The following is a 17,954-nucleotide window of genomic DNA, read 5'->3' on the forward strand; positions in this document are numbered from 1 at the left end:
CAGCTAATGTGCCATGTTACAGCATATTAACCAAGCTAGTGATCTAGATACCAAGTTACATCACAGCAGATCCCTGAAGATGACAGACATCATTATCATGCCAATAAACACCTCACATAAAGACAAAGACTGCTGTCACCTATGCCTTTTTAGTTTTAATATGGCTTTTAAAATTACCTTCTCGATGCTAAGCTCCTTAACAGCAGTTCCAACTATTTCACTGATAACATCTGAATGTCTGTGAAGCTCCATAGCAAACATATTCTCCAAAGTGAATGTTTCTGTCGTCATTTCAAAACTTGTTCCTGTTCTTTCCATAAGCTCTTGCCAATGCCTGTGTGTTAAACGGGCAGATCAAAAATGATACCTGGCATTACGACACAGTAAAGGTGATAGAATATAATAAGTATATAAGATGTAGTGTAATACATAACCATGAAACAATATTTTTACATTCTACTACTTAACAAGAATTGGTATTTTGGATACATCAGGTATCCTGACCTTCCTTACAAGCTATCACACAAGTTTATTAAACAGAAAGTGAAGCAAGATGCCAGTACCTGAAATTAAAAGTTCTCACAAAACAAACAAAACCTCCTTGTATACAGAATAATGGATTTAAATAAATCAAACCAAACCTGTCTCTTAAAGCTTCATTTTTTAAATCAAGCAATAAAGGAATGGAGTCTCGAAACGCCTTCATTTTTGCTTCCAAGTGAAAGGCCACTGGCATACTGCGGACTTGTTTGGGCAGCTTTCGAAGGCTTTTAAGAAATCCTTCAATTCCTTCCTGAAGAAACTGGACATTGAGGTTTATCCAGAGTGTCTGAGACCATTCCTCTTTAGCTTCCTGGAAGCAAAGTCATAAAGAGAAAAAAAGAAAAATCACATTCTCTTTCAGATCTAGATACCACAGTCTGGATGCAAATTTTACATTTTAACATTTTACAGAGACAGGTTCGTGTCCAAGACAGGTTCATAGTCAAATACAACCAGAACATAAAGCACATCCATAATACACATTACAAGAGAACAGTCTGGCCCTTAAAGTTAAGGTATCTAAATTTTGAAAAAAAAAAAAAAAAAAAAAAAACCTACTAAATAGTTTTTTAAGATCATTTAGGGCCTGAGATACCTATTGTGACCAGAACATACGGTCCGGCTGAAATCATGAGGGCTTCTTGTGCACTAAAACACCACCCAATACAATCAGAATCCATTCCTATCAGACAATAATAGTACAGCTTTACTCTTTTACTATCTTCACTAAATCTACATCATGGTGATAGTCAATTAAAGGTAACAGCTGATTTCATGCAAAGACTAAGAAGCAGAGATGATAGCAACAAGAGGACAGCACAGTCTCTCTTCTTCTGTGTATATGCATGCACGTAAGTGTGTGTGTGTGTGTTTCTATCTATATACACACAGTGCAATACTTACTCTTTGTAATTTATAAATTTCATAGATCTGCTTTAGACCTCTCATATCATTTTGTGCTTTAAATAACTCAGGGTATAATGTGATTGGCAAGTCAAAAAGTTTCTCAGCATTGCCCAGTTCCTGATGACTTTTTTCCAGATTTTCCAATTCTTTTTCGAAAATGTCCATGAGTTCCAATCCTAGGAAAGGAGATAATGTTTTCTAGATGAGCACTCCTATGGATCTTGACAGACAAGTAAGGGCAGAACTTGTGTATCGTCTATCTGCATAGAAGTTATAGTACTAAAAATGTCACATTCCTGGCTGATCAGTTTGCATTTTAATAAGGGATCATAATTTCCTCATTTTGCATAAGATTTAAAGAATTGTCCAAAGTCTTCACAAACATCAAACTATTTACCTCTATCAAGATCTTCCCCAACAGCGCCAGGTCCCTCTGTTGTGAATCTATGGAAGAAATCTGCTATCTCTTTACTGTAGTCCCCAACTTGCTGCCGTGTAATCTAAAAAGAACAATGTTTAAATTGTTTGCCTTTCCCTTTCTATTTTTTTACAATGTAACAAATATTACCTCTGTAAATGTCTTCTTTATGCTTCCAAGGCTGTGATCAACTTCCGATGCCTCATCTAAAAGAGTCTCCCACTTTTCCCTAATCTTGTCAGACATCTCTTGCTCTTCTTTAGGTACCTAAAACAAAACAAGTAACATCTCATACAAGCAAAAATGACTCAAGAAAGTGAAGGCATGATCACACTATTAAATTCACAAAACTTAAAAAGAGCATTTAACTGACCTGAATCAGATTTAAACAAATGCAATATGTTCATTTAAAAAGGATATATTGCTCTGAGCAGTAGGAAGTTGGACTAGAGGATATCCAGACATCCCTTCAAACCTCAGTGATTCTGTGATTCTGTATAACGTCTTTGAAGGGAAACATTGCCATGCAAGGCAATTGTACCCTAGCTCAAATTGTAAATATTTTATGAGAAGACACTCACTGGAATATTGTACATTGCAAGAGTTCGGTATCTCTCCTGGATGTCCAGATATTTCAGTTCCACCTTGAAGGATATGTCCTTGATCTCTGCAATTGTGCCAAGGACAAATTTGAGATCTTCCAGTGAATCAGGAGGTGTCTTCAGATCCTGTGATAATCTCTGTAAAAAGCAAAGACAATTTTTAGAAGCAACAACGACAGAACAATTCATCAGAATTATATTTATTAGTCAAACAAAAAGCAAAAGTAGAGAACACGAAGATTCATTTTTGCTTTTAATCAGTGTGATAAAGATCACACATCAAAAAAAATAGTTAAAAGTAAACACCAATAAAGCAAAGATGTTTTTGCTACAAGAGGATAGAAGTTGTAAGCAGTAGCTTAAACAGAACTCCAGAATTACCAGTATGAAACTTTCAACACTATAGGAAAGAGAAAAAATCATTTTTTTTTACGTCACTACTTTCTCCCATTTCCCAGCTACAGGGAGTGCAGCTCATTGCTGAATGGCATATCAGCATACACCAGCTAGCTTCCATCAACTGAGACAATGGTTCAAATGATCAGTTGCTAGTTCTATCAGACACAAAGAACTGAAAGCATCTACCTCAATCTGCTCCTGAAGACTTAGAAGTTCCTCCTTTGCAGACTCATTAAGCAACTTTCCAAGTGAAATCACCCAGCCTCTGGCATTTTCCTGCAAGGTGTAGGCTAAAGGTCCCAGCTGAAGCCTGATAAACCGCACATCTTTAACCAATGTCTGCTGAGTCACATCTTGAGCTATCTTTGTATAGAACTGCAACTTTTCATCAAAGATGACACAAGCAGGTTTCCTGGCAGCAAATTTCTCCATGACTATGTCTTTGTCTAATTTCCACAGCAGACGATATCTCTTCCATCGGTTCAAATAATTGCTGAGAAAGGCCAGAAGTTTGTGGACATTCTGAGTGATGAGAACAGCCTGTTCAATTATCAGAGGGTTCTGGGAGATGTCGCTGTAAAAACTCAAGGTGATAATTTCATCATCCTCAACCCGCTGAGGAGGGCATTCAATACACGTGCCATGCATCCATCGCACAAAATGCTAGAATTTGCAAGAAAGAGGTGTGAAATAATTACTTTGTAAAGAGAATGATATCCATCAAATTGTTCATTAGTATTTAGGAGCCTAAGTGGGAAACAGTGTGAGCGATTTCTCAAATCAGTTGTTTTTTTCTGGCAGCAAAAAAGAGGTCATACTTTCCCATACACTTGAGATGGGAATTAAATTTTATTCTAACAAAACATTTCCATGCATTATTCAGTCTGCTTCAAAAATCAGTACTACAATATAGCCCAGTACAGAGAATCCAGTACCAGATTAAACAGGTTAGTTGCTGCAGTGGAGCGAAACAGAAAACCTGAGAGTTGAAAACACACTTGACCTATTTTTTTTTGCATTTCAAGTGGCATCCAGAATCATTCCTCCATCAGTGCAGGCCAGGACTGCTCCCTCAGCTTTTGGCTGTGTTTCTGGAAAGAAGTTGTTCTCACTCAGAGAACTATTGCTACATCTCTGCCAACAAGGTAGGTAATTTCTTCAGCTGCAAACTCGCTGTCCTAGATGAATACAGCAGTTATGTCACCCTCCTAACTTTTTCCAAACCATTGTTTTGTTGCTTATGAGTAGAGCTTCAATACAGAAGAAAACTATGACATTCCTTATCCTACCAACTTATTCATCTCTAAGAAGGGAATCTCTGCAGTGCAAACTGAAAGGTACTTCCTTGTGATGTATGCTGATTTATAGAACCAAATCATATCCTTATGAATGGACAGCTGAAGAATGACAAACCATTTTGCTTGAATAAAAATTGTATGATTTTTTTCTTGTCTCATCATTTTGAAAAATTAGAACAGTCTGTAAAATTAGGGAAGTGTGCTGAGGATTTTAATTTCAAGATAAATTAAAACAAATCTTTCACCTTCTATACTTGCACAAATATAAAGCAGAATTAACTCATCATGACAAGAGGGAAACTCTAGCAGCAAATAAAGGTTAATCAAAAATCACCTTAGTGACTTCAACACAGTCTCGAATACACTCTACAGTCATTTTGTCAATCTCACTGGCATTAGGTTGCAAGATTATCTCAGGAGCAGACAAAATAGTTTCTGTTTGGAACAGTGGCACATTTGCAACAATGGAGGCATTAAAAGACTGCAAATTCCTGGAAGAGAGAAACAAATCACATCAGAGTTACAGTTATAATCAGGTACTGCCAACCATGGAAATGCCCAGCAGGGATTGCAATTATCAGCTATGCACTTAGATGTGAAAGCAGATCCATTTGAAGTCAGTTAACACCAACTTCAGCTGGAAACCCAGTAGTGTATCTAAGAGCAGAATTGTCCCCCTAGACTGATTTAATGCAAAAGCTTCACCGGCCAGAAAAAGACGTAAGAAGAAACAGAGGGGATACCCTGGTGCAAAAAGACCCTGAGACCATAGTCAGCTCCAAGGCAAGTCTCCTGCACAGAAAGCGCACCAGAGTCTTTGTAACGTCCTGCCACAGGAACCTGTTTGGCCCCAGCTGCTACTGAACAGGTACAGTATAACACAGCAAATGTTTGTCCTCGTACTGACAGCCCCAGCATTATGGTGCATATGGCACCCAGATGTCAAGTTCTCAAAATCATCTCTTTTGGTAAAAACAAGGCTTTGATTTTAAGAAAAAAACTGGCATATGCAAACTATATAGACTACAGAAGAGCAACTCTATATCTCTCTTCTGCCAACGACTTGTAAATATTCATTCTCTCAGAATTAAGATTTCTCCTTTACCTTTTTAATCAATTCCCTGTGTTTGCATATAAAGCCAATACAAGTACGATCTGCCTCAAGCTCCAGATCGCTGAGGTGTTCAGAGAGAATATCAGTATATATGAATTTAGATAAAAAAAAAATCTGGAAAAATGCAAAGATGAAAGAACACTCTTTAAAGCAATCAACTTACTTCAGAATTAACTGTATCAACACCTGATAAATCCTATTTTCCCAGTATGCATAATAGGAAAATAATTTGGGAGATTTGCCACTGTTTGTATTGGCAACCAACCCTTCCACCTTTGTTAGCAATGGTCCAATAGCCATATATCTTCTGACCATGTGTTCCACGTCTTTTACTCTTTCACACTTAACATGCTCAAAATATTCTTTCACTTCTGCAAAAGATAAAAAATAGTATTAACTGCAAAAGATCTAACGGATCTAAAAAACTGAATAATTAGCTAGACTTTATCTGTGAACATGAAATTGATCTTAAGATTTAAAAAAATCTTCATTTATTAACGCTTGAGTCATTAATATTTCAGTATTTTCTCTGATTTTATATGTAATCAGACATCTCAGAAAGCTTTGTAAGAAATGTGGTCATGACTCAAGTGACCAGGAGATCTGGGAGATGCCAGTCACCTTACTGCAGTTTCCCCCTGAGAAAACCACTGCAGTTCAGATACCCCAAAAGAGTGAAGATTGCAGCCTAAAGTACCAAATAACACACACAAGAAGGAAAAAGAAAGCAAGAGAAAACTCGGCAAGACAGACACAGGTCTACATAGCTAGACAGAGATGATCTACTTATCCATCCACCTCTCTCTCTCTTTGAAAGCTTTAAGGCACCGAAGCTCTGCTTGTTACATCATGTGTTACATCATAAAATAGTTTTGCAGTTAGGTTTGGAAACCTTAATAAGGGTTGATCTTAGCAACTAGAATTGCAAAGTAGCAGGCAATGAGCAAAACAAACTGTCATGAAGCTCAGAACTGAAAAAATATATATATAAAGACTTACTGGGGAGTTCATCACCATTTTTTGAAGGTGGAGACTTAAAGAGATTTGTTGATTCTATTAGCAGAAGTTTGTTATTTATGTCTTCAGAATTCTTATGAATCTGATGGATAAGTGATTCAAATTTCCCAATGGCTTGTGTACAGCGGACGATGAAGTCACTAATACCTTGAAAAAAATCACAAACTTTCTCTTAGTAAAATTCTCACCAGCACATCTGAACACTCATAACCAAATGTGTTAAGTCTCTGAAACTGAAATGACACTCTCTAGAAAGACGGGTTAGATCATTTCTCACAGGAGAGCTTCCTTCCAGTTCTGTTATTTAAACTTCTCTAATGATTTTTGCACTGAGCTTTAAATATAATAAAAACATAAGATACACCCTCCTGAATCAGACCCTATCTAGCCCAGTATTTTATCCCTGCTAGTAGCAATAGGATATACTATTTAGGGATACATCATTCTGAGGACATCAGATACATCTGATCTGATGCAAAAAATAAAATGAATTAAGGATTTTTTTAAAACGAAAATCAGCATATAAGCACATTTTAAAATAGCATCTCAGATACCTAAGGAATTCCAATTGAGTCTCCTGTGTCCTGATCTGAATACTCTCCACAGCTCTTGAATATGATCATCAAGAAGCTTGGTTTCTGCTTCATCTAATGCTCCCATTAATCGGTCATAGTGATCCAGCATGTTTTTCAGTCCATCTATGTACCTAATGCGTGTGAAAAGCATGTCAGAACAAAAAAATCAGGAATTGCCTGATCATATTCATAAAAATCAGGATTGTGTGGAAATAAAGGTCTAAACACAGATCAAAGTGCAATCACTTTCAGCATCCTACTCAGACTCCTATATAAACCAAAATATGAAGAAAATCACCAATGAATATTGATTATAAATCCAGTTCATTTCCCACTGAAAACGAACAAAAGATTTCAAATGGCTCCAACAGTAGTTAGACCAACTCTTCTAGACTCAACTCAGAAAAAGTTTTAAAATCAGCCTCAGTTTGAAGCACATAAATGAACCTAATTGGTGATCTTTAAAATTCAGGTGGAATTGTTATCTGCATTTTTACGTGCTTCAGCAGAACAAAGTGACTGTCCATGGCAGCATAAGAAAGACATCTTGAATATGACCTATAATCTGAAGGGAACTAACACTTCATTGCAAAAAAAAAAAAAAAATCCTTCTTTTTCTTGCAAGTTTTGATAGACTGGAGAGTGAACATATGGAGAGTGAAAGATGCAGACATCACCAGAGGAAAGATTACTAATACAAAGTGACCATTAGTAATTCTATTTGTGAAAAAAAATAATTAAGAGATCTCGTATGAACTTTGATGACTCAGGGCCATGCTGCTTTGGAGTTGAACAACTGGAAACACTAGCAAAAACCTACATGGTAGGAGGTATTCAGTTATAGGCTTACTTGAGATATTTGTCTTCTTGTAATGCTACATTTCTTGCCATTTCTGGGATTGGAAACCCCATTTGTTCCATGTACTTTGTTTCACTGATAATCTCATAGAGTCTGGGAGAAAAATTCACACTGAAATGGACAAATTTCTCCATGGCGATAGGCTCATCTGCTAGAGAATTCTACAACACAAAGTAGAAATGAGGGGAACATCTAATTGTTACAAAGCAAGGAAAAATTTAGCTCTCAGAGACATTTGATAGGGTAGTTGGTAGAAACTGAACAGAATGGCTGATATCCAGAGCTTGTGCAGATACCTTTAAAATTAAGATACCAAACTTCTAATTTCAGAAATTAACACACAACTACCTCTTCAATGAAAGATGATTACAAGAAACCAACCAAACCACCAATACTGCTGCAAACCCTTCAGAAACTGCTGTAACAGAAAGCTCAGAGAAAGTTTACAGCCAAGCAAATTATGAATCTAAATGGTGTTCTACAGGATCTTTACTGGGAACCAACCTCTACCTAACTTCAATCCCATATTTTGTTATAACGTCCCAAAGATGTTGCAGAAAATACTGTGGATTAATAGGAATCAAAGCACATAAGAACGCACAGAGAAAAAATATTCATCAGTCTGCCAGGTCATTAAGCAACTGCAACAAATGCCCTATGGAGGGCTGCAAACTGAGTTCCAAACTACTGAAATCTTCCTTCTAAAAACTCTGTCCCTCCTTAAAATATCACTTAAAGAAAACTCTCACTGACCATCAAATGAATTTCAGTCCTTTCTGACAGGTAAGTCTGGTGTTTTACCTTCCCATCTCTCACCTGCTCAGAACCCTCTGGGTTAGTGCGTGTTATAGGCCCAGTAGAAATGACTTTAGTCAGCAGAGTTTTTTTCAAGAGTTGTGGAAGTATCTGTTCTGTCCCATCTCTCCACTGACTATACTTCTGATCTTCATATTCTTTCATCTTCTTGGCCACTTGAAGATATATCTGTTTTACCTCAAAAATTAAGTAAAAATCATTTTAAAGATCAAGAGAAATAAGAATTTCACTACCCTATCTTAGTACATTTTTAAAAATATTTTATTAGATGAGGGCAACCAAAGTCTTGTAGTTAATGCAGGTGGATAGAGGATTTAGGCTCTTGAGTTCTAGCACTAATTCTGTTGCTGCCTGTCCACAAGTCCGTGAGAAGTTCCAAATCAGCTCCCATATATAACATATCACCATCTGCAAAGACCTTTTTGGAACTTCAGCTCACATAAGGGCACTTTCATATCCTGAGAATAAAGGTATGAGGAGAGTATTTCTCAAATATATATATCAAAAAGCAACAGAGGCAACATACTTCCTTTCCACGTTCACTAGCAAGCAACTCCTCCGCTTCCTGAAATCGAATAATAGTGTGTTTGATCCGATAGAAAAGAGATCGGGACCAGTATATGGCTCCAGCCACTGGAGGATGGTTCTTGCACAGAGGAGGATTTTTGAAGTTCTGAATGAAGATCTGCTTAACATTTCCAACCTAAAAGAGAATGAAATATTGCAAAGAATCACTTCACTTGCTCTTCCATGATCAAAATCTAAGCAGATATAAAGCAAAGCTCTGAAGTGAATTCCAGTGGCAGGATGAAAACAATTCCCTTTTTTTTTTTTTTAAACAAGCTGAAAATAACAGAAAGCAATTGTTATGCTTAACTGAGTCCTTCGGATGCCAAATGACATGTGTTTGGATACACAGACTTATGATCTTCTCCAGGTAAAGAGCTTTGTGTAGTTCTTCAGAAATTCTTAAAATGAAATACCTCTTTACAATATTGGTCCAAAATATCATTGAACTTCATCATCATCTGCTTATTAATGGCTTCACGAGAGCGGATGTGTTTAAAGTTTAACAGCATGTCAAACGCAGCTTCTGCTGACCGAAGGGTCTTAAAAGATTCGTCAACGAAGTTTTTGGCCTCTTCTTCAATAACCTAAGCAAAGACAAAGGAAGAGGGCCAGAAAAAAAATACTATCACTTAAAGGTTTACCTTGCAAAACCAAGGGAAGACAAAAACGAAAACAACCTTTCTTTAATAGTGGTCAAGTATGTTTTTACTAGCCTTTGTACAATGAATCATTAACAAACTGATGGATTTCCAGCAAGTCACAGAAAATGAGTGTTAACACAGACACTACAGGGCCGGAATGCAAGTTGAAAAAAGCATCATAACAATTCGTGCATTTTGGGTATGCTACCTGAGGAATGAAGGGCTAAATGAATCCAGAAAAGAAAGTTTTACTTCTATGAAGGATGTGATTGAGATTTGTCAGTCCATGAGTACAGAGAGGTCATATGTAGCCTCTGTTTACACTGTAGCAATTCAGCCAATGATCAAAGAGTATGTTTCACCAGTTCAGAAAATAAAGCGGAATTATAAGCAAAAATAACTTGAAAACAAAATACTTGTTTAAAAATTTTGGTCAAATTCTTCACATTTTCATTTATATATTTATTTATTCTTTTATTTTGCAAAATTTTATTTTCTTTACGTGAAAATGCTGACATTCTAAAAGGAATTTCTATATACAAAGCAATACAAGAAAATCACAATACGGGACACTCACTAAAACTCCTTCTTTAAATTCTTCCTTAACAAATCTCCACTGAGATGCACATTTGATGCTAAAAGGGTCAAAAGTCAGCTGCTCCATAGGACCAGTTAGTCCATCTACTCTTCTCAATACATCATCAATACGCTTTGGATCACCCGTGACAGCTTTAAGTTCAGGACCAAATATATTATAGAACTCTTCAATGACCTGTTTGTTTGGAAGAAGATACCAGAAAGTCTTTTTTTTCTATTTTTTTTTCCTGACATATAACTGTTATCTTTCTATTATTATTTCCTTTATTATTCCTATTATTTCCTTTCCTAGCAAACCATCAATTCTTGCTGTGATTTACATTCTAAGTAGATTAAAAAAAAATCCTACAGATCCAACACTTAAGATCTAACACTCCAACACTTCAATCTTACTTCTTTGTATAATATTTCCACTACAGCGTTTTTACAAAGACAGTTTATAGCATATGATGAACAACTGATGGATCATTAATATTTTTAATTATCCTTTCTTGGGCCTAAATATACCATCTATCCATTTGTATAAATTAATCTGCAATTAATATGCTGAATCATATACTGTCAAATTTTATATATAATGTATATATAATTATATAATACTACACTTATTAATTTACTTAAAGTGATATATCATTAACCTAGCAAACTAAAAAAATGGCAGATAAGTGAAACACTTGGTGCAAATCTGTATGTTGATAACAGCAGTGTACACAGCAACGCATTTCCTCAACAAGTATCCTCAGAAATTGCAAGCACTTATTTAATCTGAAGCATAAATGCAGCTTTATTGAAATCAAAGGTTAAACACACACTAAAAAAAAAAATAAAGGCCATTAATACTTCAACAAGCATAATGCACAAGAACCCCCTCTACAAAAGAAAAAACTGAATACACAGTCCTTCTCTTTATTACTGTATATATTACTACCTGCAAAGTATCATACAGATCTTGACAGATTGAAGCCATATAATCTGTTTTTTCAAATAAACGTTTTCGGTCAAATTCCCAACGCTGCTCTCTTCCTGATGCTTCAATTTGGGCACGAACAGTAAAATAAGATTTCTTCCATTCTTCAAGAGTGCTTTTAGCTTCTGTTACTTTATTTTTTGCAGCAGTTCTATCCTCTCTATTAACCAAATCAGAATAGTTAACAGACCATAGATAGAACAAAACACTATGGCTAGAAAATGATTTCTCGTCTGGATTTACATACCCTGGTTTAGCAGCTTTTAAATAACAGACCTAAGCAAAACTTTAAAAATAATTGTGAGGTCTTCATTTTCAGCAGGGCTGATTTTAAAAGGAGATATTATTTCAGAATGGAATGACATTTATGCCACTTTTGTGCTACTATAATTTTAGTGGATTTATTGATATTAATTTATGCCCTTTCAAGACAAAAGAGGACAAACATTCACTTCTTCAGGGATGATTCAATAATGTATGCAAGCTATAAAATAAATGGACACTGAAGTTGTTCTAATACAATTTCAGATACTAAAAAATCATTGCAACCTATTTGATGAAACTATTTAAAATACTTCCTGTAAAACGAAGTTTTTAATAAGTGCAGCCTAACTAAAGAAGAATCCAGTACTTACTTAAACAGGGTACGTAAATCCACAACTTTGCACACTCTTGTTGAAATTTCCCATGCAATTCGTTCCATGAGTGGCACCATCCTCTCATCCTTGTTGTAGTGCCGTGAGATAATCCACACCATTCGCAGGGCATTCATCAGTGAAGGAATTGTATCCAGCACAACATTAAACCCAGTGCCATGTGTCAAATTCTAAGCATATTATAAACATTGTGAATAATCCGTCATGACAATAAACATATGTATACCCTATCAAACAACATTTATTCTATAAATACTTGAGAGTTAAGAAAATCCATGACATTAGTAAAAAGATAACCAGTCAACCAGTATATAGCACACTCTGGTGAATATAAATTAACTAGATGGTTAAGGGTGTACAGATCTGCATCTATTGTTCTGCATACTTATTAGGTGCTGTCTTAACTTCATTTTCTGTTTTCTGTATAAGACGCCACAAATTTTTTGGGGTGTTTTTGGAACAGCTCTCCATGTGGATGTTGGAATGATCTTCAACAGCTCTTAACAAGGGACATCTGCTGTAACTAGCAACAGAAGCTAGCTCAAAAATAGAGCAGCGAAATCCTTGTTTTCATTAACTCAGCTATCCTATCTAACCCCCTCGAGGCTGTGATTTAATAAACCAAACCATTCACAGCTCTGTGCTTATTTCTCCTTTCAAGTACTAGAACAACTGTATCTCAAACAAAATAAGCACACCTTATTGTAACTACATATAAAAATCTAGATACATACCTTCAAATGGCGCTCAAGAGTTGAAAGAAACCTAACATTATCTAGAGCTTCCACATGTTGTTTTCGGAGATCAGTTAAGACATTCTGTAAACTTTCAAAATGCTCAGATTCAGCTTCTTGCAGTACTGCCAAGATTTTTTTCACTTCTGGAAGCTTAATCTGTTCAGAAAGAGCACTTAAAGTAGCATTTCTTTCCCGCCAGAAATCAATTTCTGCCAGTGGACCATTACCCTACAAGTAACAAGGAATAAAAAACAACAACAAAGTAAATTATGAGTCTTTTCATTGCAAATTATGTAAATTATGAGTTTTTCATAAAGACTGAGCACACAGTCGTTATGAAAAGACTGTACTTGTTCTTTCTTTTCAATATGCTGTATACTGAGGGAGACAGATGTGAACCAATCATGAAAAAAATACCATACAGAAGATGATCCTTGAAATCAAAAAGGCTCTTTATACAGGCTGAGGAACTGCTTATACGGAGCACATCCCAGATTTGGAGCTGAAAACTCTTAGCTTGGAAATGCTTATGCACTTGTAGATGTGAATACGGATTAAAAATCAGCACAAGTCCTTGCCAAAGATACCTGTGCAAAATGAAGAAATATCACTGGGGGTAAAGTTTTAACACAATGGTGTTAGGGGCAAGATTACCTGCGGGACCTTTTTCAGCTGTTCCCCTACAGCTGTGGATAATAATTTTTGCCAGGTAACTGCATAACCTTCGAGGGTTTCAACCACTTCTGGAGCTTTAGCAAGAACAGTCACTTCTTCATCTAGATTTACATCTGGCATTTCCAGTTTAACCTTTCCTATTGGAAGAAAATGCACCTAATATTAACTATCTTGTTCCATCAGCATCGTTTAAGTAAAATATCAGAAACAGTTTACATCTTCTGTCCCAATAATAGAGCAGTTGCTCTGCCATTGGAGAATATGGCAAAACATGTCCAGTGCTTCAAAGTTAACCCGGTGCAAACAAAGATGTCACTGGAAATAACTGAAAACCTCTAAGTTTTGACTCCTCAACCAATTCTCAAATTATTAAGAATCAAGGTTAGTACTTGAATTAACATTATCAGTCTGCCTACTGTGGGCCATTACACCCTCCCCAATGTTATGCCAGTAGCCCCTGCTAGAGAATGGACAATTTGATTTGGTTTTCATTTCCTATGTCCTGCTATGGTCTAAGTCCTGTGGATACTGGCAAGCAATGAGGCATGTTTATCCTCGCTCCTTTCTTATTCTATGCTGTCTGCAAGAACTGGAGCTTCCCCAAAAACGGTATGTATTTTCTCTTCTAAGCAAAGTCATTTCTTGGTGAATCTCTTTCTCCTGTCGTCTTTTGAAACAGCAAAGTGCCAGATGATACAAAATACTTGCCTTCAATTTGTTGTATTGTCCGTTGAATATGGCTTAAGAATTTTTGCATGTTCATTAGAAACTCATTCCTCATTATTTTAATATTACAGTATTCCACAGTCTGTTCTTTCCTTTTTGCAGCCTCAGCCTCAGTTAAACTCTTTTTTTCAGAATCTCTTTTCTCACTATCTGGATGAAACAAAGCTTCCTCAGCCTGCTGCTGATTATAGGAGAGAATAGGCAAAAATACCTACAATTCAAACAGGTAGCATAAATTAGAGGATTGACATTAAAAAAAAAAAAATCCAGTTACCTTACTTGTAATTCACTTAAGCTTGTTCTAAACTTAAACGCATCTCTCTCCACATCACCTTTTTATCATCATTCTCTCTGCATCAAACTCTACAGGGGAACAGCTTCAACATACTTTCACAGAAGTCCATCAGTACAAAAATAAGTGTATCTGTTGTCACATTTTTAAATGCGTCTCAGGCAGGGCTAGGCAATTCAATGAACAATCCCTGTCCCTACATCTTCACAGAAATTTAGGAAACAGAAATAGAAACCAATTGCTGACACAAACTCCATTTTGGCAAATGACATTCGCTCAGTAAATATTAATATTTCTTATGAACAATCTGTGCCTTTAGAAGAATACTAAATAGGTAAATCACTCAAGACTTTGTGCATAAAAACTGTTACCTGTGCAAAGACATTCTTCAACATCAAAAGAGTGTGACCAGTCAGTGTGCCAAACTCTATCATTTTAGGAAGAATCTCATTAGCTTCAGCCAGGTCATTAGGTTCAGTAATTGTTTCTAAACAGTATATAAAGAATTAGTATAAACCTAATTATTTGATACAAAAAGCAATCACTAAAACAATACCACAAAAGTTTTATTTTCTCCCTAATAAAGAAATAGTAGAAATAGTGTTCTTGCTTTTATGACAATATATGAACTATCAGAATAAAATCTTTATTCCATGTGTTTCTATTGCGCATCTAACTTTGAATCAAGTCAGGAGGACAGATCCTTCAGTTGTGCTCATCATCTTACGGCCTTTGAGATACAGCTCTTCATCCACAACACAATTTACACAGCTATAGTAACAAAAATTTCTTAATTCCTCTGGTAGCAACATTGAAGTTTCATCTATCTTGGTAAAACACGCAAGACAACCAACTTTCCATAAATTTGAAATAAAAAGTATTCCTAGTTTCCTGGTTTAACTCTGAGAGGATTCCTGGCTAACTACATGGACTTGCACCTTCCTGAATCTTCACCTTCCTATTTTCCCAGTCTGAAGTGACTTTTAATACAAATACTGAAAGTGCACAGCCAGTGGTTATTTAGGGCAAATACCTTTGGTGTCTCTCAGAAAGTATACAATATCACCGGATATAAATTCTTCAGGAATTTCATCAAGAGCCACATAGAAATACAGACGGTCAGCCTTCTGTTTTGTTAACTAGAACAGAAAATCAAAAAGAATATGACTATCATTACTTCCCACCAAATTAATTAGGCCGTTTCTAATTAGGTAAAATAATAGAACTACAAAAACCTTTGCTCAGTGTCCCTTACATGCTCTTCGCATTACATTTTTATCTAGCAATTACTCTAACTACAGCTTTCCCGTTACAAACAACTCTGGGAATAGCTAATGTGTTATCCAAGTAACTACTGCATTTCCTCACTGAAAATGTAGCATTTTATCAAGTAAATTTCCTTTGTATGCTCAAGTTAGCCAATATCAAAGGCTGTTGCAGACACCAGGAAATATCTGTTTCAGAATGAAATTCCTATTCTTGTAAAATGTTCTGTTCCTGCTCTTCATTGTACCCCTTTAACTTCCCCATCAATTTTACTGAAACAGTCACAGCCAAAATCCAGCATTTTGATACTCCCAAAAAACGAGAGTGAAGTGCAACAGTCTTACCTGGGGTACGTGTTCCACACTTTCAGTCACAAATCTTTGCTCCAGATCACTCAATGCAGACCCAACAGAGAGACCTGACATCTGACCTTGCACACTTGCTTCATCTGAAAGTTCTAGAAGGGTCATCTTGCTTTTCAGAGTCATCCCTTAAATAAATAAATACGTATTCTGCACAGATCCTTCCAATTATCTTCTCAAAATAAATGACTAGGTATCTTGCTTCTACAAATAACTCAGAAGCTTAAGAGAGCTGCATGGATGCCAACAGCAGAGAATTGAAACTCCGAGCCTCAGAGAATCATCATCCTCTTCTGACACCTTTTTATCACTTTTCCACTTTATATTAAAGGTTGCTGTGCCACTAAAGGGCTAAAGTATTTGATCGAGCTTAACTCTTTACCCTTTTTTTCTTATCATTAAACTACATTAAAATACAGAAAGAGAATAGCTGTTCATCCCAGTCAGTCGCTGTCAGTTTGGAACAGGTGGAAAAGTCAAGCTGAGAAAAGCATCTGTCAAAGGAATACCCAGAGAAGCTCTGGATAAACCACTGATTTGCCATTTTTGCTGCCTCAGGCCCCATCCTCCCAATCCCATCTGTATTCCTGGGAACAAGCTTTTGATGTTATGGGTCCTGCGGGAACAGCTCTGTCCTAGCACACTGCCAGCAAGGCCAGTCAAGCCACTGCAGCAGCACGGCCTGTGACGAGCAGGGTTTGGCCACCCAAGCCACCTACTTCCTTCCAAGGTCATTGGGGAAGCAGTTTCAGACAGCAATTCAGGAAAGAAGTCATCCAGGCCTTCCTCCTCCTCCTCCTCCTCTTCTTCAAACTCATTCTGGTCAGCCGCATCTGCGCGCACACACAACATGGAAGGGAAGGGCGACACGGCCACCCCGCAGCTGCGGGAGACAAGGAGCACACAGGTGGTGCTGGGGGAATAGGCACAGCCCAAAGGCAGGATGAGGCAGGGATCACGCTTAGGACTTGGAGACGGAGCCCCTGGGTGGGGAAAGGGAGCTGGAGGCAGCAGAAGGAAGGATATGGAGGGAAACAGCAGGGGGCAAAGTGGTGGAGGGGGAAATAGCAGGGGGCAAAGTGGTGGGGCACAAAATGGCGCGGGGGGCAAAATGGCGGGGGGGGGGGGGGTCGGCCCTGGGCGCGCGGCGGGGGCCTCCCTCACCCGCCGCCTCTTCGCTGTCAGGGGGGCGCAGCTCGGTCCGCAGCAGCAGGACCGCGGTGGCCGCATCGTCCTCGTCGTCGTCGTCATCGTCACCGCCGCGGTTGAGGAAGCGCAGCACCGTGCGCGCCTCCTCGCCGTCGCCGCGGCTCAGCAGCTCCTCGAAAGGCGCCGGGTCGCTGAGGCCCAAGACGCCGAGCACCCGGTCCCGCAGCCACTGCACCCGCACGTCGTCCAGGCTCATCGCGGCGGCGGCCACGCTGCCCGGTGGCCACGGCAACGGCGCAGGGAGGCGCCCGCGGCCCGGCCGGCCCTCGGCGCCGCGCGCGCAGTCACCACGAGGCGGCAGCGGCCGCTCTGAGAGCGCCAGGTTTTTATTGGGAACCGTTAGGAAACAGGTGCGGAGGGAACCGCCGCTGCGGCCCCCTCACAGCTGTGCAACGTTTCGACGTATAAAAACATACAAAAGGCCCCATTCCCCCTCCCATCCCCCTCAGTAAAAAGGCCTTTGGTTCAACAACATCAGAAATTACCGTACAGCCTTAAGCCACACATAAATAAGGCCAATTTCTCATGCAAATGTTAACTCTGAAGGGACAGCTTGGGCTACAGCCACACTGTAAAGCAGGAGTCAGGACGATGGCTCCCAGCGTGCGGGTGCTACGGATGTGCTCCCAAGGCGATCCCGCAGGCATGGAGGCAGCGCCGGGCGCACAGGGCTTGCTCCGCAGGACAGGGCGCTCCGGAAAACGCTTCG

General features: G+C 38.3%; 1 protein-coding gene across 1 annotated transcript in view; it reads right to left on the reverse strand.

Annotated features, from left to right (window-relative positions):
* The window catches only part of DNAH10 (dynein axonemal heavy chain 10), a 53,117-nt gene extending 35,676 nt beyond the window's left edge, over nt 1–17,441 (reverse strand). The window contains exons 1-26 of the mRNA XM_088532271.1: nt 17,201–17,441; nt 16,756–16,869; nt 16,019–16,164; nt 15,442–15,547; nt 14,780–14,895; nt 14,099–14,294; nt 13,370–13,527; nt 12,713–12,943; nt 11,958–12,148; nt 11,284–11,482; nt 10,336–10,530; nt 9,531–9,701; nt 9,074–9,250; nt 8,548–8,724; nt 7,723–7,892; nt 6,852–7,003; nt 6,280–6,444; nt 5,444–5,651; nt 4,501–4,657; nt 3,055–3,531; nt 2,449–2,607; nt 2,018–2,134; nt 1,847–1,949; nt 1,447–1,625; nt 642–853; nt 178–334 (exon numbers count right to left, since the gene is read on the reverse strand). Of these exons, the coding sequence (XP_088388397.1) occupies nt 178–334; nt 642–853; nt 1,447–1,625; nt 1,847–1,949; nt 2,018–2,134; nt 2,449–2,607; nt 3,055–3,531; nt 4,501–4,657; nt 5,444–5,651; nt 6,280–6,444; nt 6,852–7,003; nt 7,723–7,892; nt 8,548–8,724; nt 9,074–9,250; nt 9,531–9,701; nt 10,336–10,530; nt 11,284–11,482; nt 11,958–12,148; nt 12,713–12,943; nt 13,370–13,527; nt 14,099–14,294; nt 14,780–14,895; nt 15,442–15,547; nt 16,019–16,164; nt 16,756–16,869; nt 17,201–17,441 (4,674 nt within the window). The remainder of the gene's footprint in view (nt 1–177; nt 335–641; nt 854–1,446; nt 1,626–1,846; nt 1,950–2,017; nt 2,135–2,448; nt 2,608–3,054; nt 3,532–4,500; nt 4,658–5,443; nt 5,652–6,279; nt 6,445–6,851; nt 7,004–7,722; nt 7,893–8,547; nt 8,725–9,073; nt 9,251–9,530; nt 9,702–10,335; nt 10,531–11,283; nt 11,483–11,957; nt 12,149–12,712; nt 12,944–13,369; nt 13,528–14,098; nt 14,295–14,779; nt 14,896–15,441; nt 15,548–16,018; nt 16,165–16,755; nt 16,870–17,200) is intronic.
* Between the last annotated feature and the right edge of the window lie 513 nt (nt 17,442–17,954).

Source organism: Tinamus guttatus, unplaced genomic scaffold, assembly GCF_059628265.1.
Source record: "Tinamus guttatus ecotype Peru unplaced genomic scaffold, ASM5962826v1 Tinamus_guttatus_pri_ptg000459l, whole genome shotgun sequence".
Taxonomy (NCBI): Eukaryota; Metazoa; Chordata; class Aves; order Tinamiformes; family Tinamidae; genus Tinamus; species Tinamus guttatus.